Source organism: Trypanosoma cruzi, genomic scaffold (assembly GCF_000209065.1).
Source record: "Trypanosoma cruzi strain CL Brener 1047053516707 genomic scaffold, whole genome shotgun sequence".
NCBI lineage: Eukaryota > Euglenozoa > Kinetoplastea > Trypanosomatida > Trypanosomatidae > Trypanosoma > Trypanosoma cruzi.
Genome location: NW_001849554.1, coordinates 101,432 through 124,439, shown reverse-complemented (window position 1 = coordinate 124,439; position 23,008 = coordinate 101,432). Strand labels below are relative to the sequence as shown.

Below are 23,008 nucleotides of genomic sequence, written 5' to 3'. Positions count from 1 at the left end.
ACACACAAGGAAAAAAGAAGAAGACGAGGAACAATGAGCGAACGGGTGAGTGAGAAGGTGCTTATAGAAGGGGTATATGTTCTGTGTGTGTGTGTGTGTGTGTGTGTATTGGGAGGCTCAATGAAGGGTGGTATAAATTTACTTGTGTGGTTGTTGAGAGGGGGAGGGGCTTCTTTCTCTCTTTCTTTCTCTCTTCCGTTTCTTTGTGCTTTTTTTTTTTTTCTGTATTTGGTGGCGACGCGTGGGGAGAGGGGAATTTGGGGATTTATTGACACTGCTAGGCATGTGAAGAGGGCGCTTTTATTTTTTTTTTTTTTGGATCCCTTTTAGTTGACGCATTGCTATCGGCGCATTTTTTTTCTTTTTTGTTGACGTGTTGGTGTTGCCTACGGGCAATTCGGTTTCTCTCAAATTTTGCTGTTCCCTATCAATGCTAAGGGGACGAAAAACAAAAACAACAACAAATTGTTGCTGCTGTTTTGGTTGGAAGTGCGTGAGGGACATGCATGCATGTTTTTCCGCGGTGTAGTGCTGTATGCCATAATAATACACGGCTTTTTTCCCTCCTTCTCCCCCCCTCTCTCTCTCTCTGTGTGTGTGTGTGTCTTGATTTGGGTCATCTTCAGTAGGATTGGGCGGGAGGAACCGGTGAGGGAGAAGGGAAGGGAGCAGTTTTGTAGGATAGAGGGGTGGCGTGTCAATATCTGCTTGTGGGCAAGTAGGCATGGGTAACTGCTGTCGCCGTTCTTTCCCTAAAGAAGGTGATGGTGATGATGATGCTGCGGTGTTGCGGCTGACACCGCGGCAACGATTGCTTGCGTTATTCGGCATGCACGCCCCGCATTTGCTGAAGGATGTTGACGACATTTTGCGAGACTACAATAATGATGGCATGTGTGCCGTGAGTTACTACTGTGCCTTTCTGGGGCCAGAGCCAAAGCTTCATGAGGCGAAGCAGATGTACACCACACACTTGACTGAAGGTGATATCGCACTGCGAAAACTCATTTATGGGCTGCTGATAAAATATGACCCGACGCGGATCGTGGAATTGGAGTTGATTGTACGGGCACACGAGGAGGAGGCGAAGAGGGGCGGGAAGGAAACGGCAGCGGGTTTTATACAACGACTGGAGGAGCAATATTTGGGAGGGCTTGTGGGGGAGGCGCCGGCTCCGCCGCTGCCGCTGCAGGATTTCGAGTGCTCCACGACAGGGGCGTGCAAGACACCGCAACCGCCCACATGTTATCCCTCAGCAGCGGCAGCGACGGATGACATGTCTGCCCCTTTTTCTGCTGCGACTTTGTTTTCTACGGCCACCACCGCGCTTTCGATGAGTGCGCACGCCTGGCGTGGGGGGAAGAGAGGCGGGGCCAGCGGCAGTGGTGATGGGGATTTTCTTCGCGACTTTGATGACATCCTTGCCCGCTCCCGCAAAGCGGATTTCTCGATCCTCCTCCCTTATCGACCGCCCGCACTTCTGACGCCGTGGGCGACGGGCTAAGCGGTGGAGGTGTGGGCTTCACAATGACGACAGGGAGAAGAGAAGAAATAAAAGCGAACAAAAATGTGCATTTATTTTTGACTTCCGTCGGTTTTTTTTCTTCTTCTTTCTTTTGCTGGTTTTTTTCGGTTTGTGTGGGATCTCAATTTGTTTCGGTGAACTGATGGCTGTGGAGAGAGGCTGATGCGGATGACACGATAAAACTGTTCACGCATCTCCACCGTTACCCACCGATTTATAAAACAAACACGAAACCAACTTTTCTTTTTTTCTTTTTTTTTCTTTGCCTTTTTTCTTTTTTTTGCATAAATATACACACATGTGTGTGCAGTACTGCAGGACGGCTATTTTTCACTCTCCTTGCAAGACAAACGTTCACTGTATAATACAAATATATATTGGTTTATATATCCAAGAGAAAAAGGGAGAGAAGGAAAGAAAAGAGGGTGAGGAGAGTCGACATCTGTGGTATACACACAAGGTCTAACACATAAACAGCTGCATACTTTATTCGTTTGTGTTTGTAGGTTTCTGCACCGTGTCATAAGAAGGGGAAAGGGGAGGGGTGATGCACAATGCAGGGGGAGTTTTTATTTTCTGTCCCACAGATACGGGAAATAGACATGGATTCCACGATTAGCAAGGAGAGCTGCAGTAGTATTGCTTCGTCCAGATGCACGTCGGTATCGTCTGGCGGCCCACGGTCGGGTTCGCGGCGACTTCGCAGAGGTGTTTTGTCGGAAAAAGAGAGAAAACGCCGTCCGACCTCTCGGAAGAACTACGCCGATCACGTGCCGATGTTTCGAAACCCGCGACGCCCGACGACTATTCTGCTTGAGCCCTTTCCCAACCGCCGACTGCGTTCCATGTGTATTGCGGGGGGATTGCTCGTGACAGCACATCGAAACGGCATTCGTGTATACCGTCAACGTTATCTTACTGCGTCAAATACGGCGAGTGCCAGGAGTTGTGGCGGCACATGTGACGGGGAAAACAATTGTGTGGGTGGCAATAATCCTTCCGACATGCGTACGGGGATGTGGGAGGCCGTTGAGAGCAGAGATAGTTTCCAGCTTCAGGATGCGTATCTGTGTGTCGGTGCGGAGCTGGTATTTAGCCGGGAACGCGTCCTTCCGCTGAAGTGGAATCGATATCTGGCCGTGGCATGTGGTAGCGACCGCACTCATTTTAGCATTTGTGTATTGAGCACCGCTGCTCACTTTTTGCTTCACCACGAGTTGCACGCAAAGAACAGGGTGGTGGCGCTTCATTTTGCTCTTGTTGCGATGGATGCGAAACCGGGCAGTAGACATTACCAGCCGTTTGTTGTGAGTGTGGATGAGGTGGGTGAGGTGGTCATCTTTGACGTTGAACATGATCATGCGGTGAAGCTGATTGCACCCACATCCACGCCTGTTTCTGCGTCTCCGCCCACCAATGGGACGCTCACTGATGACAGGAATGAAGAAGAATCTCCGGACGCCATCTTCTGCGAGGAAAATAGCAACAGGAAGGATAATAAAAGTAACAACAACAGCACCGGCGAGGATGGTGCGGGTGATCGCATTGGCGGCGACGATGCCCCGCCTTTTTCTTCCAATAAGAATAACGGAACGTTAAGATCGCGGGGCAAAGATATTGCTGGTGATTGTGGAGGCAAGGATAATGGTACCGGCTCTGTGCTGCGATCATATCGTCTTGATGCCGGTATGGCTACAAATGTCTGTCTCCTTGGCCCTTGCCAGGTTTACTGCAGGCAATGCTGCGACGTGCCCATCGAGCCTGGGAATCTTGTCATGAGTATTTACATCTCCTCGCGTGCTTATGGTGCGGAGGGACAGGCGGAAATGCACGTTTCGCATTTCCGCTTCCGCTGGTGTTTCTCGCCACCACGAGCCATCGTGCTTAGCGAGACCCCCATTCTGCGGGAGGGAGCTCCGGAGGATGTATGCGACATTGGTGTTGCAATGATGCGTGTTCCCTTTCACGAGGAACTGCCGCTGAGCTTTACGATTGGCCGGCCGCGACTTCGTTTTTGGAGTCTGAGCGGCTGTACGGGAAAGCTCCTACATCTTCACCGCGTATATCATGATAAGGACGGGAGTGGAAAGGGAGCACGAACAGTGAAGGAGCATTTTCTGCGTGTGGTGCCGCTCGGTCGTCATATCTTACTGCAAGACATCAACACCTCGTGGCTTTGCATTGCCGCTCTTACCGACGATGACGTGATCCTTTTGTTGGGGAGGGAGCCGCAGCCAGCCCGCCGTAAAACTCCCACACGCGCACAGGATCCGTCCCCTGCAGTGGTAGCGGCGGGGGTGGTGGATGGCCGGGACGCATTGGAGAAGTGGCTGGAGGATGTGGACGACGAGAAGGAGAAATCACCGTCTCCGAGGGGACGGCAACCAAAACCATCAAAGGACGTTACCGCGGACGCTGTGCCGTTGCCGCGTGCATCGTCCCCGCTGAAATTCATGGACCCGGATCAAGATTATACTGTTCTCATGATGTTGACAGCACCAGGGACTCTTGGCGCCACGGCCAACTCGAGTCCGGACCGATACGTTCCCCCCACACGCATATTGCTTTACGTACCGCAGAGCAATGAGCTTCTCTTTTACATGGGTGGAAGCGATGAAATCTACTCCATTTGTTTGCCGTTTGTGAGGACTGTCACTTCTGTTGAAGGCGTGGGGAGGGCGACGGCGAAAGTGTCTGTCCAGACACCACAGAAGAATTCGACATTCACATCCAACAGTTGGATGGGTGCCGCACTCAGTGCAAGTGAGCTAATTGACATGAAAATAGCACGTCCATTGATGTCAGTCATGTGGAGTCTTGCAGGGGAGGTGGAGGTTGACGAAGCGTCGCTTCCGCCCCTGGCGTCTTCATCCGCACCACCACCACCGACACAAGTTCAGTCCCCAACATCAATGATGATAGCAGAAGAGGGTGAAAGGGCGAACTCAAGTTCACGGAATGTGGTTGAAGTACACATTGACGACGATCATAGCAAAACGCCCCGGAAGAAGAAACACCGTAATGATTTAAGGTCTATTATGAACGAGGATAGTCGAATGATAGACACTGAGGGTGATATGCGAAGGGCATACATGGAAGAAGAGCGTCGCAAGTTACTGAATTCACAGCACTGGAGTGGGATGAAGACGGATGGAAAGGAAGGAGAAGGATGTGCAGAGGATGCGGGCATATTGAAGCGTCTTATTAGTATGGAAGAGCCGTTGCAACGCAACGCCATTGTATATGAATGGAGTGATATACATGATGATCTCTATGTGCAGTTTACCCAGAAGGGCCTTGAGATTATGGAGCAGAAGAAATGTGACGTCACGCATGACATCTCTGCATCACGAGAGGTGTGTTATGGGAGTTTCCGTGACTGCGTTATTTTGAGCGAGTTTACGTATGGTGATCACTCTGCAGGTTTTATGCAGGCGTTTCGTCATGCTCAGCAGAGACGGCAGGAAAATCGTGACCAGGGCAGGGTCTTTGACTTTGCGGCGTACTTTTCCAGCGGTGTTGTGCCACAGCGGCTTTTGGATCTGCAAGAGGATGATCGCTGCCACTTTGAGCTGGAGGACCTTAGGGCAGCCTTTGAAGATGACATAAAGAAATTTAATGAAGTGGACACCGTACTGGTCTACGAGAATCAAGAGCGAGAGGTGGACGGTAATGGAAGGCGGCGGTGGGTGCCACACCCCACATTTCCTTTTGACGACAAGGACGGCATGGTGATAGACATTGTGGCGCTCAATAACACCGCCGCAATTCGGAACGCCTTGCCGCCGAAAAATACCACTTCTGGGGAAGCCGCATGGCAGTCGTCAGTGTCATCTGCGGGCTGGCGTTGGGCGAGTGAAGCGGAGGATAGCCGCTCGCCGCGGATAGGTGGGAGTAAGCTTGTTCGTAGGGAACTGCAGTCATGGCATGTTGGGGATTGGATGTACGCAACGCGGTGGCCCAGGCGCGAGGAGGAGGTACAAGGGACATTTCAGTGGAGCACTTCCGATGACTCTGGCGTGGCCAAAGTCCGCCGTCGGCACTTGACGCGTAACCGCATCAATGTCGCTCTTGAGAGAGCCAAGGAGGAACGAAAAGAGGAGTACATGAGGAAGCTTGAGGAGCTGCGTATGGAGCTGGACCTGTAGTGTGAACATGGCTCTCTCCATATAAATAAATACGTCCGCATGCACGCAAAGTGTGTGCGCGTGCGTGATGGATGTGTGCAATATGCCGATTGATGTTTTTCTTTTTCTTTTTTTTTTTCTTCCCGTGTGTTCAGGCATAAAAAAACAAACAAACAAAAACGGGAGACGAATGGGGCGTGGGGTTTCTAACTTTGAATTTTTTACTGTTGTGGCTAGGCGTTTAAAACGAGGTGAAAAAAAAAAAACAATAATAAAATAAAAAGAAAAGCAGGAAAAAAGACATGAAACCACTCCTCTAACAAAAAAACAAACAAGAAGTCCAATGGGGGGCGAAGGAGGATTTATTCCTGTTGTTTTTTGGTAAAATGTTTCAGTTATTGGCGGCCATTTTCTGATGCTCTGTGAGGTGCTTTCTGTGAAGAGGATAGAGCGGACGATAAGGTGATGGTGGGGGGTACGTGTGGTTGTGCTCGTGTATTATTTTTAATGTTTTTATTAATTTGATTATTATTGTTATTATTTAGTGCGGTGGATGTTTACTTTGAAGTATCACCGCTCTGCCTACTTTTTTTTTAAATTATTTCATCTCTGCTTCCACACACACACACACAAACTCGCATACATGTTCATTTATGACTTAAACAAAGTATGGAGCGAATGGAGGGCTGCATCGGTGCCGTGTTTGTTACCATTCAGCTCAGTGGCGGTCCGATTGACGTTCTGGATTTTTTTTATCGCGCCTGGAACGCGGAGTTGTTACGCAACGTCGCTGCAGAAACTACAGGGTGCCTTTTGCGCTTTCCATTGCTGCGCGTGAATGGCATCGTTTGCAGCGGTGTCGTGGCCTCTGTCCTTACAGGCGGTATGGTGCGTGTTGTTTCCAGTGGTTCTATCGAGGCAGCCTTGGCGATTGCAGACTTTGTTTACACGTACGTTATTAGGCGGCTTCCTGCGCTACCAAGGAGAACCGGCACGAAAAGCATTACGTCGCTTCAGGTTGTTCTGTCCCCCACTCCACCACTGCCAAGGGGGATGAATTTGGATACGTCCGAGAGCACGGCGGAATGGCTGCGTGAGCACATAGCTTCATTCACCGCTGCTTCCAAGAACGGTGGGGCTGATGATGAATCACGCCAAAGTCAGTGGTGGCATTGTCTCACAGAAAGTTCAGTGGCATGCCGACAGTACCGGCACACGCTTCGCATTGTGTGTCACTTCAGACAGCCTCCTCCACTGCAGGTGGGGCGTGAGTTGGGCCCGGCGTTAGGCAGAGGGGTTGATGATTCCGACGCGGACGCGTTTTTTTTTGAAAGCGAACTCATGTCTGTTGTGCCGTTGGGAAGTGTTTTTATGGCGGTTGGGCGCAACCCGGACAAAGGCTCGGAAGACGATATGAGAGGGGCTGGAGATGAGGGAAAAGGCGCTGGGCATAAACGTTCACGTCATGAGAGTGAGATGATGACGTTGGCGAATTCGTTTTTGGAGCGTCCTGCGAAGGATGAAATGACAGCCCTCGTTCCACCGCCACTGCCATCATCGTTGGCGACGTCATCCACTGCAGCACGAGCTTCCAAAACTGGGCCTTCTGCTGCTGCTGCCGCTGCGACTGAGGGATGTTCGTTTGTGATGAAGCCGCTGGTGAAGGTTGAGGCGATGGTGTACCCCTCAGGACGTGTGTTCACGACGACAGACTCCGTTGAGGGTTTGTTCTTCTTTGTGGAGGAGGTGCTCCTACCGCTAATGCAGAGGCAGCGAGGGACGTAAAGCTGCGGCTCCTACTGCATCTTGGAGGAAAAGCTACAAGAAGAAAAATGAGGAATGCGAGCCGTCTGCCGTGAGGGAATTTCAATGATGAGTGCATGTGCCATGTGCCTCTCGATTTTTTTTTTTACTCTTTTTTCTGTGGTACTCTTGTTAGTAAGCAAGGCAGAAAAAGAGAGGCCACTCAACACACATACATAAATACATAATTGCATACGTAAATACACACTACGCGCATACGGGGGAAGCGGCAGGGCGGGAGGGAGGGGGCGGGTGGCCATTGGTGCGCATTCACTAACCGCTAATGTCGAGTGGTATATCATCGCCTCGTGCCGCATTGCCTTCAGGTATTTTGCTCTTTCGGCAGCAGGGGCTACAATTACCACTGCAAACGCAACGACAAGTGCAACAAGAAGAGGAGGAAGAAGACTCCTCATGGCTTCACAGGAATTCTGTTGGGTTGATCGCCGCAGTTCCTTTTTCTGAATTTTTATGCAGTAGTGCGTCCTCACCGATAGCAGGTGCGTCACGTGAGTGTCGAGTTTCACGGTCAAAGTTCACTTGTGTTAGCAAAGGCTCACTGGAGGATGACCTGGCGAGCTTCAAGACGCCTCTCTCTCCACAACCACCCCATTCGGCCTTTGAAGTGCTTACGAGTAGCTGTACGGCGTGTACGCACTCATCTTTTGGAATTCAACCGAATGAGGTATCGTCATTTTCATTTCAACGGGGTGTTGATAACGGCGTGGCTGCTGGATGCAGTATGGGCAAGAGACGAATGACAGAAGACTCCGTGCTACACAGGACGAGCGATAATTCGTCCAGGGCAAGCTTTGTGCCACACTCACCACCGACGGTGGCTGCACACATGAGTGAAAAGACATCATCTTGCTATCAAAATTCCCTTTCAGACTTATTGGGTGAGAAGGACATGCAGCCGCAGTTTCACGTTCCCTCTTGCACCCTTACTTCTACTCCGTTATGCCCACCCTCACTGAGTGTGACACGGGACAAGAATGGCTCGCAGAAAGTATTGGTAGAAGTGGCTCACACAACGTTGAGCGGACACCGAAATTCACAGGAGGATGCGGTCTGTATTCATGAGCGGGTGGCGTTTCCTCCGGATTGCGTCGCACGGGAGGGAATGCAGTTGTCTTCGGCATCGACCTATTCCCTCTATGGTGTATTTGATGGGCACAATGGAGACCACCTTTCCAACATGGCTTCCCTGTATTACCTTGAGCACTTTAACGAGGCTCTCAACAGAGTACCGCCGTCACTTACATCATGTGAAGCGACACCAACGTCAACACAGGACTGTTGTCATCCATCCGATGGCGATGCGGATGCACACCCAAAAGCGCTTTTACCCGAGAATGTACCCCCACAGCGCTTTCTTAGCAACGCGCTTGTGCAATCACTCATTCACCTTGACCGCACTTTGTACGACACAACGCCATTTGCGCAACGATCCCGATCGGGCACTACTGCAGGTGTTGCCGCGTTTTATCACGGTATGCCAATGTCGCCCCATGGTCCGGTTCCGTGTTACCTTTCTATTGCAAATCTTGGTGACAGCCGCGCTGTTCTTGCCCGCATCTCGGATGGTCACGTAATTGTGAGTACATTTGATCATCGTGTTCCAACTTACCCTTCCGAGAGGGTGCGTGTTGAGCGATGTGGCGGTTGCGTTGAGTGGGATCGCGTAGACGGTGCGTTGGAGGTGACGCGGTCTCTAGGGGATTTTATTTACAAACTACCACCAGAAAAATGGTTGGGGCATCCAGGTGCCTGTGATACAAGTGCTGCTCAAATTGGAGGTAAAACACCCGCTGTAGATGTCACGGCGCCGATGCATGATATCGTTGAAATTACATGCAGTCAGAATAGTAACAGTAGAATCGGGAGTGTTGGTAGCCTTGCGGAGGAAATTCCTCCGCAACTTTCAATGAGTTCAATTTTGAGCTTGCGAGCAACGCCCTTGAATCAAAACGATGATGATATAGAGAGGCATCACATGGAGATGAGGTGCAGCTTAATAGATAACGTCGTCAGCAACGTTGCAGACGTTTACGAGGCGGAGCTGACAGGAGACGAGTTTCTTGTGCTCGCGTCGGACGGGCTGTGGGACCGCATGAGTACGGAGGGGGTCGTTGAGTTTGTACGTGCGCGCCTCCTGCAGTCGGGTCTCTTACATGGTGGCAACGTTCTGCAGCCGATGCCGCAGTCTCTTGCTACTGCAGACCTCCCAAAGACACCAATTCACTCAAGTAGCCCTTTGGTGGATTTTCCACGGCGCGTGGAAAACACGCCGCCGCCTTCTCTTTTTCACAGCGGTCCAGACACTGCAGAGGTGAAGCACATCTTTTCCATGACGTTGCTGCATACGGATGGAGCATCTCGAGGCAAACAGGACGACGGTGACTCGTCAGGGTTCGCCACACCGCCGCCGCAGTGCGCGGTTGGCAGGTGGGAGCAAAGGGAGAGTCCTGGCGACAGCCCGTACTCCTGCGGAACCCCACGACGAGTGCTGCAGGCGGTGGCGAACAGTTTGGCCGACCACGTGGTGCATCATCTGCACAGCGCCGACAACGTCACCATCTTCCTCATTCTTTTCCATCGTGGAGGATGAGGAGGCATTCTTTTTGATTTTAATTTCAAAAAAAAAAAAATCCTTCTTTAATACAAAAAAAAAAAAAAAAAAAAAAAAGCGACGGAGAAGTCTCTGATGAGAGTGGCATATCTCTTATTCACATGCGTCACGGAAAGACAACAAAAAAACAAAAAAGAATGCAGATGACGGTGGAGATGCCATCAACGGTATTGGGATGGTATAGCTGGCTTTTGTGGGGGTAAAAGCGATTATGATTGTGATCCAGAGTTCTTTTTAATGGATGGAAATGCATAAATGAATGGTGGAAACAACATCATTTGTTGGATTTTCATTTTTATTTTTATTGTATTCGTACGGGGGAAGGGGTGTGTGACCACCACGCATAGACGCCGCTCACACCACCACCACCATCACCAAAAAACAAACTCCGTTCACGGACAGAGCGTGAGTGTGTGGGTGATGGAGTGGGTGCGGGGTGCTGTGGATATGGATACATGTGTCGTGTGTGTCTGCCCGTGTTCTTGCTGCTTTTGCTCGCGGTTTGGCAGGAATGGTTACAAACGTCATGAGCAGGAAGAATCATAGGGTTAGAAAAGGAATAATAATGGCATACGAATTTGGTGGCAAACAAGAAGAAGAAGAAAAAAGAAGATCTCGTGAATGAGTGAGTGTTTCCATTTGAGGTTTATGGGGTTTCTGGCACCTTTTATTATTATTATTATTATTATTTTTATTGTGGTCGTTGCACTCTTTTAACCGCTTGACTTTTTGGCTTTTTTACTGCGCGGCACAAGAGGGGCGGAGGGGGGATTTCTTGTTTTTTTTTATTTTTTATTGTTGTTTGCTGAAACTCTTTTGCGGGGGGGGAGGGGGAGAGAAGGGGACTCACGCCGCAAGTAATTATTATTTGCGCCCCTGCAGTCAACGGCGAGGGTCAAAAAGGGGAAAAGGGAGAAGGAAAAAATAAAACAGAGGGATGGCCCCGTTGCTTGACTACGCCTCCTTTTTTGTTTCCTTCAGCACAGGTGTCATTCTGACACTCTTGTGTGCGCGTGGCGGTGGGTGCGGCAATTGTTGGCCGCCAGCTCTTTTTCGTCTGAAGGGGCGACAGGCACATGCCTTCTTAGCGCACCGTCATGAGCCACTCAAGATGACACTTGTGGTCCGGAAGGATCTGAAGATGGGCACAGGGAAAATTGCGGCGCAGTGTGCACATGCGGCGGTGGCTGTGGTGGAGAAGGTGGAGAGCCGCCGTCAGAAGGGTGACACGACCACGCCGACCCCCCGCGCCGCGCATGATGAATGCGTGGAAGCAAATGAGGGCGCTCACTGGGATGAGTGGGTTGCGTGGTACGACGCCTGGATGTTTGCTGGCGGCACGAAGGTCGTGCTGCAATGTGAAAGTGAGGAAAAACTGATGGACGCATTCCGTGAGGCCAAGCAGGAAGGGCTGCCACACGCCGTGATACGCGATGCGGGGAGGACGCAGATTGCGCCTGGTAGCAAGACCGTTCTGGCGGTTGGTCCGGCGCCCATCAAACTCGTTGATCGTGTCACGGGAAAATTTAAATTGCTGTGAATCCCCTCACAACTCCGGATTTATGACGACGGTACGAGAGATTTAGGCGCGGAAAAACGACGATAGAAGGAAATAGAGAGACATGAGTTGTGCGTGTTGGCGGTGTCTCTGCGTGTGTTTGGACAAGCAAAAGGAATGCACTGGAAAAAAACAACAACGAGTGGCTTGGCTAATGGCATCGGACACTTTATTATGTGTGCATGTTTCTCTGGGGTACAAAGCGTTGCGGAAGGGAAACAACAAAAAGGGACGTCATGAAGTTGAGGAGGCGGGGTGGATCAAAAAAAAAAAAAAAAACAAAAACAAAAAACGATTGAATACTCACCAACTACTTCTCCCACTCTTGTCATTTTCTTTCTCTGCACGAACGATGGCTGTGAATTTCTTATGCGGGCATCCTTGAAAGTATTATTATTATTATTATTATTATTTATTATTTATTGTCATTGCATTCTCTTTTCTTCTTGCGGATTATGTACATGTATCTATGTACATAGCCACGCAATCAAAGCGCAACCTACTCCTCGGCAGTGTAGTTTAAATTGCTTACAATATCTGCATAAGGAAATTGACGCATAAGGGGGAGAAAGGGATAATTGTGGGGCGTTTCTACTGTAAGGCATTTGTTACTGCGCCCCCTATTATTATTATTATTACTTGTTGGTGTTGTCGTTAAGATTAGTATTTATTTATTGAATGACACAAAAGCTTCTTTTGGCGGAAGGCCTTGACCTTTTACGCCGCACGGAGGCCCGGGAGTACGAGGTCGACCGCATCCAGGCCCGTATCTGTTCAAGCAGCAAGTACCGTCATGAGCTTCTGCGCCTCGTCCAGGCGTACAACACCGTCTACCACGACTACCTACGCGCGGTGGAGATTATTAATTATGTACGTCGCACCGCCGCGAGTAACAATGACCCGAGGGATGAAAAACTTATCGAGATGTGTGAGGGGAAAATGAGGGCTTACATGGACCGCTGCGAAGTTGTGCGCAAGAAGGAAGACAACATCCTTCTTCCCATTGAGCAAATGAATCAGGACTGGACAAGTGATGACTTTTTGCTGGGGTCCCCTGTGTTTGTGCTTAGCGGCGTTCAACACGCCATTAAGCGCAATGCGCCATTCGTCCGCGAGGAAAAACTGGGCGACGGCTCATATCTTTTCGTCGTGAAGAATTTGGACTCCTACAACGTGGCAGCGCCTGAACTCAGCGTGACCATCGATATTGTACCCCATAAGGGGCAGCAGCAGCGACTGGAGAAGGTGATTCCATGCCAGTGTGGGTGGCGGCGCGCCATTGGGGTCGTTACCTCCACGGAACTGCACGTGCTGATTCGCTCCAAGGGTTTACTGCGGGACTCGCATGTGGATGTTGCTCTCTACCGTCTGGAGCCCAAGAGTGCAACCACCACTCAGGCCCCGCCGCCAGGTGCGATGTCGGATCAACGCATCGCAAAGCTGCCTAAACTCACCGATGAGGACTTGGCACTACTTTCCATTCCAAATGTTCCCACAGAATCGTTAGCGCCCCTGCCGCACCAGGGTGCACAACCGAACGAAACAGGCAATGCAATGCAGGAACTTCAGTCGCTTAGGGTGCCGTATTCTCAACCGAGAACACAGTTGGCAGCGATGGTTCCGGAGCCCATTGAGGTGAACCCCGCCAACATGAGTTGTGCAGAACGTATGCAACGGCTGAGAAACACACTGAGTGCGTGGCCCAATTCAAACGTCCTGGCAGTGCCACTGGACAGGGAACAACAATGTGTTTTACAGGCCGTTTTTGCATTGCCGTTCCCTAGCGATCTCGCCAGCGATTGACGGGTAAAACATATAAATACGTTCCGTCTCCAAGCTTGGCGATGTTTGCTGGGAATCGTTGATTTTTTTATGGTTGTGTTTGATTCTTTTTGGATTGTTTGTGTGAATAATTTCCTTTTTGACTTTTTGTTGTTATTTCTCCTTGACGTGTCTTCTGCGATTAAGTCGTGCTGTGCAACCACCCATTTCGTGCATGTTCACACGTCTTGTATGGGGCGCTGTCGACGTGTGCCCTCATTGTGTCCTCCACTTCTTTGTATTCATCAGAGAACGTCAAATCAAACTGAAGAATCTTGTTTTGTTTTTTTCTTTCCCCCTTTTTTTTTCTCTTTTGACAAGTGCAATCTGACGTTTAGATTCGCATGTAACACTCCAATTTGATTCTTACCGATACACAGACATATACACACACACACAATACATAGAAAACGACACCCGTAATAGAGGGAGGTACGCCCAACGAATGACGGGAAAAATATCTCCTCTTTTTTTGCCCATATGCATTGGGGCCAAGAGGCACTTGGAGCTTCCTAACCGCTTCCTCATGTTGCCTATGTACCTAAATATGGAGCAGGAGCTCGATTTATGGAGTGATGCGCATATGGACGCCATGGGGAGTTTTTATGCGGAACGCGCGAGACACGGGGCAAAACTTATTGTATGCGGTGGCCTCGGTGTTTCCCGTATTGGTAAGTGGCGTATAGACAGCATGGCACTCGGGACGTACGATGCGGCGAAGGCTTTTTCGCGTGTGACACACGCAGTGCACCGCGAGGGAGGTGCCATCCTCGCGCAGGCGTTTCATCCTGGACGTGCTGCGCGACGCCGATGGTTTATCTCCGCCACGTCAACCCCATCTTCCGTGCAGCCATTTCGAGATGCACACCCATGGCGTATACCAGGGCTTTTGGTTGAGTATATCGTTTCGGAGCACGCGCGGTTTGCGCGACTGGCCGAGGCTGCAGGGTTTGATGGCATTGAAATCCCCGTAAGTGAGGGTGGGCTGTTGCACAATTTTCTCTCAACGGCCGTGAACGACCGTAGTGACTACTATGGCCGTTCACTTGAAGGTCGGTTGGAGGCGACATTGCGGGTGTTAGATGCCGTTCGGCGGTCTTTGGTGGAACCAGAAAAGTTTTTGTTGTCCGTTCGCCTTTGCTTGCATGATCTGAAGGTAGGAGGGACACCAATGACGGAGACGCTGGTTGCTGCTGAGGCTATTGCGCGGTTTGGTGGTGTGGATATTCTGAGTACAAGCGTAGGCATGCATGACTCGCCCGTCCAGACAATGGCGTCGTATGTGCCACAGGCTGTCTTTGCACGATGTGTGCAGAAGGTACGGGAGCGTTTACAGTCCCATGGCCTTAATGTTCCTGTTGTGGCAACACATCGTGTGCATTCGATTGCGGTAGCGGAGCGTCTTGTGCGGGAGGGCGTGTGCGATATTGTTGGTCTGGCGCGGCCACTGTTGTCAGATCCACAAATGATTCGAAAGGCAGAAGAGGGGCATGAGGACGCCATTATTCCATGTATCGCATGCAATCACTGTGTGAACCGTCTATACAAACATCAGCGCATCACATGTGCTCTTAATCCCACTAGTGGATACGAACGTGAGCGGCAATGGGCAGCAACGCGGTACAAGAAGAATGTGGCCGTTATTGGTGCGGGCGCAGCGGGTGTCACATGTGCATTAACACTCTGGCGTCGTGGACACGATGTGACACTCTTTGAAAAATCCAACTTTATCGGTGGGCAGTTGAATCTTGCGAAGGTGGTGCCTGGGAAGGAGTCTTACCAGGAGGTGCTGGAATATTGGACGCGGCAGTTACGCCAGTCTTCCATCAACGTTCGTCTCGGTGTGGAGTTTGTGCGGGAAGATATGTCTCGTAATCACCAGTTTTTTCACGCGCTAGTCTTGTGCTGTGGGAGCGTGCCTCGCCCGGCCACATCGCATCAAATTCCTGGAACTTCCGAGTGTCCCATGGTGGTGCCGTTTGAGAAGATTCTCAATGGCAGTGTGAAGGCCGGGCGCCGGGTTGTGATCATTGGGAATGGTGCCATTTCCCACGACGTGGCATCGTACTTGCTGCACGACCCGCGTGTTTCTCGATCTGTGGAGGCGTATTGCGATGAATGGGGCGTTAACCTCGAAGATGGCACTCTGGACCCACACGCGGCGGAACGTGCCCCTCGCAACAACCGCGACGTTGTCCTGTTCAACAAGGCAGACAAGGATGCCGACCTCTCGCGCGGTAAAGGGTGGACGCAAAAATTGTGGATTCGCAACCACGGCGGAACGATCATAAAACATGGACTGATTGAAAACATCGACAGGAATGGTGTGCACATTTCTATGGTGGCTCCTGATTCTCGAAAGTACTTCGTGGAGTGCGATACCATTGTGTGGGCGTATGGAATGCTCCCCAATATTTCCGTTGGCACGTGGATATATGAATGGATGAAAGATGGCGCAAAGGAGCGTGGAGAAATGATCAGTGACTTCAGCATTTACACAGCGGGATCATGCCGCGATAGTTACACTGGCGAAGGCCACGGTGAGCAGGATCTTCTGCGGGCGGTACATGAGGGATACGAGATTGGGTACAAGATCTGACACCAGAGAAGGTAGTGGTTGTTATGTTGATGGGAGTGCAAAGGGAATCGACACTTTTTTTCTTTTTTTTCTTCTGCTACTACCGCTACCATGACGGCTTCTGCCCTACGGTCTGGTCACGGGACCGTGGCCTTTAGCTGCCTGTTTTGATTGAAAGGGAGGGGAAAAGTGAATGGCACTGGGATTTTATTTATTTTTTGTTGGTATTTACTTGGTTTTTTTAGATACATGACATGATGGCTCCTTTGTCTTTATTTTTTTTTTTTTTCAATGGACATGTGTTTGTCTCTCTCTATGTGTGTCTGTGTCTGTGTGCATAAAATGTTAATGCTCCACCCCTTTCTGGTGACTTGTCTCCCTTGCCGAAGCAAGGGAGCAGAATTGTCAGGGGCATGAAGGAATGGTGGTGCCGTCAGCTTCATGCATCTTTCTTCCTTTTTTTTCTTCTCTCTGTTTACTTCCCTCTGAATGCTGAAGTTTCCCTGTTGTGTTTAAGGCAAGCAAGAGGATCATTTGCACTAATTATTGGCGCTGGAGGTGAAAAGCGAAGAGGGGTTTGACTGTGCCTTTTTTTTTTCTGTGTGTTTTTTGTGTGTTTGTACATGACGCGACGTCCGAACTCTGCCACGCGCCGCATCGTGCCTCCTGGCGTGGTGGTGCGTCTTCCAAGTGAATCCACATTGTCTGCTTTCTGTAGCTGCAGCCTGAACATCGCGGCACTTTTTCCCGACGGGCTGCCGTCCCCACCGCTGCCGCTTTCTCGGTGTGAACTTCATGAACTTTTATTGGCACTTCCGCAACGCCTGCAGAACTCTCCATGGCGGGTCTGCTACGACACGGAACACGACGGGTTCTCGCTGCATAATTTCTACCGTAAGATGAAGCAGGTTCACGACGAGAAAGAGCTCGGCATAGGCATCTTTGTGGTGAGTGAGGGAGTGTCGGATTCAGTGCCCATTTCGTCGGTAGGAGGCCTGCTGGGGCCGCAGAGTCGGAGTGGTGTTTCTGCCCTTCCAAGTAGTGTCGTGTTGGGTTGCTTCACGCCAGAGGTGCCGTGCCTGGAGCACTCCCAACACGCCTTCTTTGGAGCACAGGAGACGTTTGTCTTTACATATGCCGATGTGAGCCGCTACGCGTCCGAGGGAAGTTGTGGGGAACCGCAGCACGCGTCTGGCGTGACGCCTGCGCATTCATCATCTGCGGCGAGTGATGTCATCGCGAGCCCAAAAATGGCACGTAATTTTTCGACACCTTCACTGCAGCCGTCCACAAGATTAGGTTTCAATTGCCTTCCTCGCATTTTGTCCGTGTACCCATGGACGTTGGAGGAGCAAAACAAGGAGTTTATTGTATGCACCAATAAATTTTTTGGCATTGGTGGCGGCCGCGACGGGGCGGCAATATTTGTTGATGCGAGTCTGTCGCATGGTACCAGTAGTGTTTTTTGCGGAACGTTTGCGTCACCCCCGTTGGGCGGAAGACTGCGAGCGACGCTGCGGCAGTCGGAGTTTACAGTGCTACGAATGGTTTGGTTCAGGGTGAGGGATAGGAAAGAGGTCTTCACATGCATGGATCTTCCCAAGCGTGAGCCGTGCGACTGCGGAAGGTTGCTGGAGAGCGAGGACGGGAATCGTTTGGTACGAGTGCGCTACAGTGGACATAAGCGTGCCTGGCACATCTGTAATTAGGAGCGACATTTACCTCTTTGCTGTATCGCTGGTCGCTGGGAGAGGGGGGAAAAAAGGAAAAAAAAAAAAAAAAAGAGCGAATGAAAAGGAAAAGAAGACTCCTATGCACGCTACGTGATGTGGCGTTTTTTTTCTTGTTGTGTATACATTATATAGTGACTATATACATATTTCTATATCTCTGAGTGTTTTCTTTTTGGTGCTACTGTCAATCCGTTAGGAATGGATAAAGTGAACGTTCTGGCGCGTGCCTCTCTGTGGTGTTTGGTGCTGCGGCCCAAATGAGGATTGAATTGGTGGCAGACAGTAAATTGTGTCGGTTGTTACCACATCATTACCGGCATGCATCTGTAATGCACGTATCTAACAACCCTGTTTATTGTTTTTTTTTTTTTCTCAATTTTTTTTCTTTTTTTTTTCTTCTTCTCGTTCTTGTTCTTTCTTTTTAATGGATTCATGCGTGTGTGTGTGTGTGTCTGGTGGAAGTGTACATTCTTTTCTTCTTTCTTTGTTTCTGATAGTTTATACATACATATATATATATATTGGGCCCAAGCGATGTGCGGTATATTCGCGTACATCAATTATCACAAACGACAGACGGTGCGGGAGATCTTCAACGTGTTGCTTGACGGACTGCAGCGTGTGGAGTACCGGGGCTACGACAGCGCTGGTCTTTGCATCGACGGCCAGGATGCCGACCAGCCACCGGTGCTTATTCGCAGCGTGGGGAATATTGCGCAGCTGCGTAAAATTGTCTTCAGCGACGAGACCGTCTCGCTGGTGGACCTCGACGCGTCTTTTGACGTTCACGTCGGCATTGCCCACACCCGCTGGGCCACCCACGGCATGCCTTCTGTGAAAAACTGCCACCCGCAGGCCAGCAACGATCAGGGCTTTGTCGTGGTGCACAATGGCATCATGACGAACTTCATGCCGGTCAAGCAGATGCTGCTGGAGAGGGGCTACCACTTCAGCGGCGACACGGACACGGAGGTGATTGCGGTGCTTCTGGAGTATCTGCACACGCAGGAGCCAAAACTGTCACTTGTTGAACTTGCCACAAGAATTACTTCCATGTTGGAGGGCGCGTATGCGCTGCTGGTTAAATCGATGTTCTTTCCCAATGAACTGATTGCCTGCCGTAAGAGTTCCCCGCTAATGGTCGGTTTTCGTCGTGGGGGCCCAAGCGGCGCGGTTGCGAATGGAGATGCCCTGCCACTGACCGAGTTGTATTTTGCCTCGGATGCCAATTCTTTTATTGCACACACGCGTGAGGTCATTTTTTTGGAGAATGGCGACATTGCGCACTTTCACGATGGTGCGCTTGCTCTCTACGCCACCAGCAACACCACGGCTGGTCTTAATAATTCTGTCGCCGTGGCAACGCCCGTCAGTCGTGCGCCGCAGATCATTGATGCCACGCCCGAAGGTCTTTCCAAGGATGGCTACGAGCACTTTATGCTGAAAGAGATTTACGAGCAGCCAGAGAGCGTCACACGCACGATGCGTGGTCGCATAAACTTTTTAAAGGGTGACGTAAACTTTGATGGCATGGATGCGAGTATATTAGCAGCTCTTTCTAGGGCACATTGTCTTATGTTGATTTCATGTGGAACCTCATACCACAGCTGTCTTGCTGTGCGTCCGATCTTTGAAGAGTTGCTGCGGAACCTGTCTGTGGTGGTGGAGAATGCCCCGTACTTTATGGACCGGCAGCCACGTGTTCATCGCGATGATATCTGCGTGTTTGTTTCACAATCCGGCGAGACTGCCGATACAATAATGGCACTGCAGTACTCTAAAGCAGCCGGTGCCACTCTTATCGGGGTGACAAATGTCCCGGGCTCCACCGTCTCGCGGCAGACAGATTACGCCATATCCCTCAACGCTGGTGTGGAGGTGGGAGTTGCCTCAACGAAAGCCTACACATCACAGATTGTTCTCCTCACCCTTCTGGCTCTGTTAATGAGTCAAACAACGAATAGTTCCTGGAATGACAAGGAGACTACAAAAAACATACGTGGGAACACTGAGGAAAATAAGAAGGAAGTAGAAGAAGGAAAGGAAGAGAACAATCAATATGTTCAGAAAAGACGTGCAGAAATTATTAGTGGACTTGCTGCCCTTCCCGCAGCCATTTCTCAGTGTCTGAAGTTTGTCAGCGACGCCGTTATTTCCATCGCAGAGGAGTGGCATGATGCCTCTACCATCCTTGTAATTGGTCGAGGCTACGACTACCCTACCGCACTGGAGTCCGCTCTAAAGGTAAAGGAGGTAAGCTACGTTTTCACAGAGGGCATTCACTCTGGCGAGCTAAAACACGGTCCGCTTGCACTTGTGGATGCGAACTCGAGGGTGATTGCTTTTTGTGCGCATGACCGTCATTTTGAGCGTGGCAAAAGTGCCATCCAGCAGGTGAAGGCACGTGGTGGACGTGTAGTTGCGATAACGACCCAGAAGGACGCAGAGGTAGAGAATGCTACCACGCTGTGCGTAGAAGTGCCAAAGGTGGTGGATTGTTTGCAAGGTGTTGTTAACGTTGTGCCACTGCAGTTGCTTGCGTATTATCTTGCTGTGCGACGTGGGCACAATGTAGACTGCCCGCGTAATCTTGCAAAGAGCGTCACGGTGCAGTGAAGGGCACACACAACAATGAGGGGCAAAGAAGAGCACCAATCAAACAACAACAACAAAAGAAAAAACAAACAAACAAAAAACGGAAAGAAAAAACGAGAAGAAACTCTCCGATAATAATAATAATAAAAACGAGAAGGGCGTGGCCGTATCGACAAGTGGTTGGCATTTCTCTCTCCCCCCTTTTGTTGTTAAACACATGTAGTGCGATGTTTTTTTCCCTCATGGGGTCATTTTTGCTGCTGGCGCAGGGCTGACGGCATTTGGCCAGCGCCCGGACCGGCCGCGTATTACTGGGGGGGGGGGGAGGGGGGCATGTACACACCCTATCGAGTGCGGGCCATCGGATTTATTCGAGAGGAAAAAAAAAAACGGGAGGACAAACAACGGCAAAAGATGAATAAGATTGATTGGTAGGAAAGCAAGAAGACGATTGTTTGAGTGCAAGTGTGTGGTTAATTGTTTTCTTTTAGTTTGCGTTTTTTTTTTTTTATTTATGGCCATCCCGTTCTTTTTATGTCGAATTGGCTTTGGTTCCTTTTATCTCCTTCTGGTTTTACTGGAGTGGGAGGTACATGTGTACAGCAGTGGTTTTTTTTTTTTTTTTTTTTTTTCTTAAAGCCCAATTCTTTACATTTGCGCAAACATTTGGCTTTGAAGGCACATATAATATCTATCTATCTATGTATGTATGTATGTATCTATGTATGTATGTATTTATATATAAGTTAACCATTTAACAAGATGGCTGGTGATACGTATATACTCGATCACTTCATGCAATGCTTTTCTTGTAAATATGCAAATGGGTGGGTGTGCGCTTATAATATACACAATACATATATATTTATGTGTATTTGAATCTCCACTTCTTTTTTTTTTTTTAGCTTTTCTTCTTCCTTCCATTTTGTTTTAAACCCCCTTCCCACCCTCCTTAGATATATATCTACCTATATATATGTGTGTGTGTGTGTGTGTGTACTTGCGGACATTTTTATATTTGCGCAATGGAGCGTGTCTTAATCCGGTTGAACACCCACCTTTCATGACTCCTCTTGTGTGGTGGACGTGCGTGCAGAGAGAGAGAGAGAGAGTTCATATTGGACGTTTTTGTTTCGGTCAGTCTGTACGTTTTTTCTTTTTTTTTTGCCTCATTTCTGTTGGTGACTGCCGTACCCGCACACTTTCGTGCATGCGTCTTACGACCACACGTACGCCATGCGGTTGGTCAAATTCCATCGTAATGATTGGAGGATTTGTGGCTTCGCACATCAAAGGGGCCGGGTGGGGCGGAGGGTGGTGGACGTGCGTGTGCGCTGGCAGCAAATATTGTTGGCGGCGTGCAGCATTCAACAGCATGAGGGGGCGTCACTCATCAACACACGACGGGGGGTGGAGAATATCATTTGATATTTATAAATAAATAAAAATATATATTTATTTTTGTACCTATCGCACTACACACGTAGCCGTTTTTTTTGTTGTTTGTTGTTTGTTGTTAGTGTGCCATGAAAAAGTTTAGGGCCAAATTGTTTGACTCTGACCGCACATATAAACCCAAGAAAAAACATAAGGAAGGGACAGAACGTTATAATCTACACAAATTTGCCAAATCTCTTGTGCGTTCTGGTGATTTGAGCAAGGCTGTGCGTCTGCCACAAGGGGCCAACCTCAATCATTGGCTCTCTGTACATACGGTTGATTTCTACAACATCACGAATGTTCTTTACGGCTCACTCACGGAGTTTTGCACGACTAGCAGCTGTCCGGTGATGTCCTCTGGTCCCCGATACGAGTACCTTTGGAAGGATCCCCCGGAGTACCCAAAGGCAACAAAGGTGAGTGCCCCTGAGTATGTGCGCCTGCTTATGGAGTGGATTGAGAAGCAGATCAATGATGAGCGCATATTCCCTTCGGAGGATCGCAACCCCTATCCGCCGGATTTTGTAGAACGGGTGAAAATATGTTTTAAACGCCTTTTCCGGGTCTATGCGCATGTATATTACTCACATTTCGCGAAGATACGTGAGCTGCAGGAGGAGTCACACATTAACACGGCGCTTAAACATTTCATGTACTTTGTCTGGGAGTTTGATCTTATTCCACGGGAGGAGGTCTCGCCGCTGCAGGAGCTGCTTATTAACCTCATGGGGCAGAGGGCGAAGGACAAGTTAGAAGCTGCATAGAGACTGTTTTGTTTCACCTCATTTTGGAAATACACGGATAAAAAAAGAGGGCGTAGACGCAAAGAAAAAGCAACAACAACAACAACAACAATAACGACGAGAAGAAGAGCAAAAACAAAGGGAGATCAAAGGAATACATCCATTAATTGCTGGACCTTTGGAATCACAAGGGGATGGGAGATCTGCAATACCCTGTGCAGTGGGATAGATGTAGAAAAGAGGACGGAAGCAGGGCAGATTGGTACATAAACATATGTATGTAAATAATATACATATATACATCATGTACGTACGGGTCGTAGTGGAAAAGAAAGAGAAGCTCCGAATTGAGATGCGACGAACACAAATTTATTTGTTTTTTCCTTCTTTATTATGTAGCTTGTGCCTGTGCGCGTTGGGATACTTTTTCTCTGACGGGTGGAGGGACGTGGG

At 49.6% G+C, this 23,008-nt stretch overlaps 10 protein-coding genes across 10 annotated transcripts, besides 22 other annotated features; all 10 read left to right on the top strand.

Annotated features, from left to right (window-relative positions):
* Positions 1–4,042: part of a sequence feature (heterozygous, non-Esmeraldo-like haplotype) that runs on past the window's edge.
* Positions 83–107: a microsatellite.
* Positions 171–224: a sequence feature (GA-rich).
* Tc00.1047053510303.280 (uncharacterized protein) lies at positions 725–1,504 on the top strand (the record flags this gene model as incomplete). Its single annotated transcript, XM_814522.1, has 1 exon — positions 725–1,504. One exon carries the CDS (start codon positions 725–727, stop codon positions 1,502–1,504), a length of 780 nt encoding a protein of 259 aa, XP_819615.1.
* Positions 1,764–1,807: a sequence feature (A-rich).
* Positions 2,080–5,673, top strand: Tc00.1047053510303.270 (hypothetical protein, conserved; the record flags this gene model as incomplete). Its single annotated transcript, XM_814521.1, has 1 exon — positions 2,080–5,673. One exon carries the CDS (start codon positions 2,080–2,082, stop codon positions 5,671–5,673), a length of 3,594 nt encoding a protein of 1,197 aa, XP_819614.1.
* Positions 4,043–4,111: a sequence feature (haploid, Esmeraldo-like haplotype).
* Positions 4,112–23,008: part of a sequence feature (areas merged during assembly that could not be assigned to a particular haplotype. This can correspond to areas where the two haplotypes were merged or to regions with more than two copies in the genome that were merged during assembly.) that runs on past the window's edge.
* Positions 5,908–5,990: a sequence feature (T-rich).
* Positions 6,149–6,194: a microsatellite.
* Positions 6,322–7,437, top strand: Tc00.1047053510303.260 (hypothetical protein, conserved; the record flags this gene model as incomplete). Its single annotated transcript, XM_814520.1, has 1 exon — positions 6,322–7,437. The coding sequence occupies one exon, from the start codon at positions 6,322–6,324 to the stop codon at positions 7,435–7,437; it is 1,116 nt and encodes a 371-aa protein (XP_819613.1).
* Positions 7,622–7,674: a microsatellite.
* On the top strand, positions 8,366–10,066 carry Tc00.1047053510303.250 (hypothetical protein, conserved; the record flags this gene model as incomplete). The annotated part of the gene is made up of 1 exon (XM_814519.1): positions 8,366–10,066. The coding sequence occupies one exon, from the start codon at positions 8,366–8,368 to the stop codon at positions 10,064–10,066; it is 1,701 nt and encodes a 566-aa protein (XP_819612.1).
* Positions 10,121–10,144: a microsatellite.
* Positions 10,755–10,783: a microsatellite.
* On the top strand, positions 11,025–11,627 carry Tc00.1047053510303.230 (hypothetical protein, conserved; the record flags this gene model as incomplete). The annotated part of the gene is made up of 1 exon (XM_814518.1): positions 11,025–11,627. One exon carries the CDS (start codon positions 11,025–11,027, stop codon positions 11,625–11,627), a length of 603 nt encoding a protein of 200 aa, XP_819611.1.
* Positions 11,908–11,937: a microsatellite.
* Positions 12,034–12,065: a microsatellite.
* On the top strand, positions 12,324–13,448 carry Tc00.1047053510303.220 (hypothetical protein, conserved; the record flags this gene model as incomplete). Its single annotated transcript, XM_814517.1, has 1 exon — positions 12,324–13,448. One exon carries the CDS (start codon positions 12,324–12,326, stop codon positions 13,446–13,448), a length of 1,125 nt encoding a protein of 374 aa, XP_819610.1.
* Positions 13,912–16,065, top strand: Tc00.1047053510303.210 (2,4-dienoyl-coa reductase-like protein, putative; the record flags this gene model as incomplete). Its single annotated transcript, XM_814516.1, has 1 exon — positions 13,912–16,065. One exon carries the CDS (start codon positions 13,912–13,914, stop codon positions 16,063–16,065), a length of 2,154 nt encoding a protein of 717 aa, XP_819609.1.
* On the top strand, positions 16,668–17,753 carry Tc00.1047053510303.204 (hypothetical protein, conserved; the record flags this gene model as incomplete). Its single annotated transcript, XM_814527.1, has 1 exon — positions 16,668–17,753. The coding sequence occupies one exon, from the start codon at positions 16,668–16,670 to the stop codon at positions 17,751–17,753; it is 1,086 nt and encodes a 361-aa protein (XP_819620.1).
* Positions 17,803–17,827: a microsatellite.
* Positions 18,136–18,200: a sequence feature (A-rich).
* Positions 18,312–20,393, top strand: Tc00.1047053510303.200 (glucosamine-fructose-6-phosphate aminotransferase, putative; the record flags this gene model as incomplete). Its single annotated transcript, XM_814515.1, has 1 exon — positions 18,312–20,393. One exon carries the CDS (start codon positions 18,312–18,314, stop codon positions 20,391–20,393), a length of 2,082 nt encoding a protein of 693 aa, XP_819608.1.
* Positions 20,431–20,528: a sequence feature (T-rich).
* Positions 20,982–21,007: a microsatellite.
* Positions 21,061–21,115: a microsatellite.
* Positions 21,350–21,370: a microsatellite.
* Positions 21,800–21,835: a sequence feature (AT_rich).
* On the top strand, positions 21,899–22,576 carry Tc00.1047053510303.190 (cell cycle associated protein MOB1, putative; the record flags this gene model as incomplete). The annotated part of the gene is made up of 1 exon (XM_814514.1): positions 21,899–22,576. One exon carries the CDS (start codon positions 21,899–21,901, stop codon positions 22,574–22,576), a length of 678 nt encoding a protein of 225 aa, XP_819607.1.
* Positions 22,647–22,694: a microsatellite.
* Positions 22,819–22,868: a microsatellite.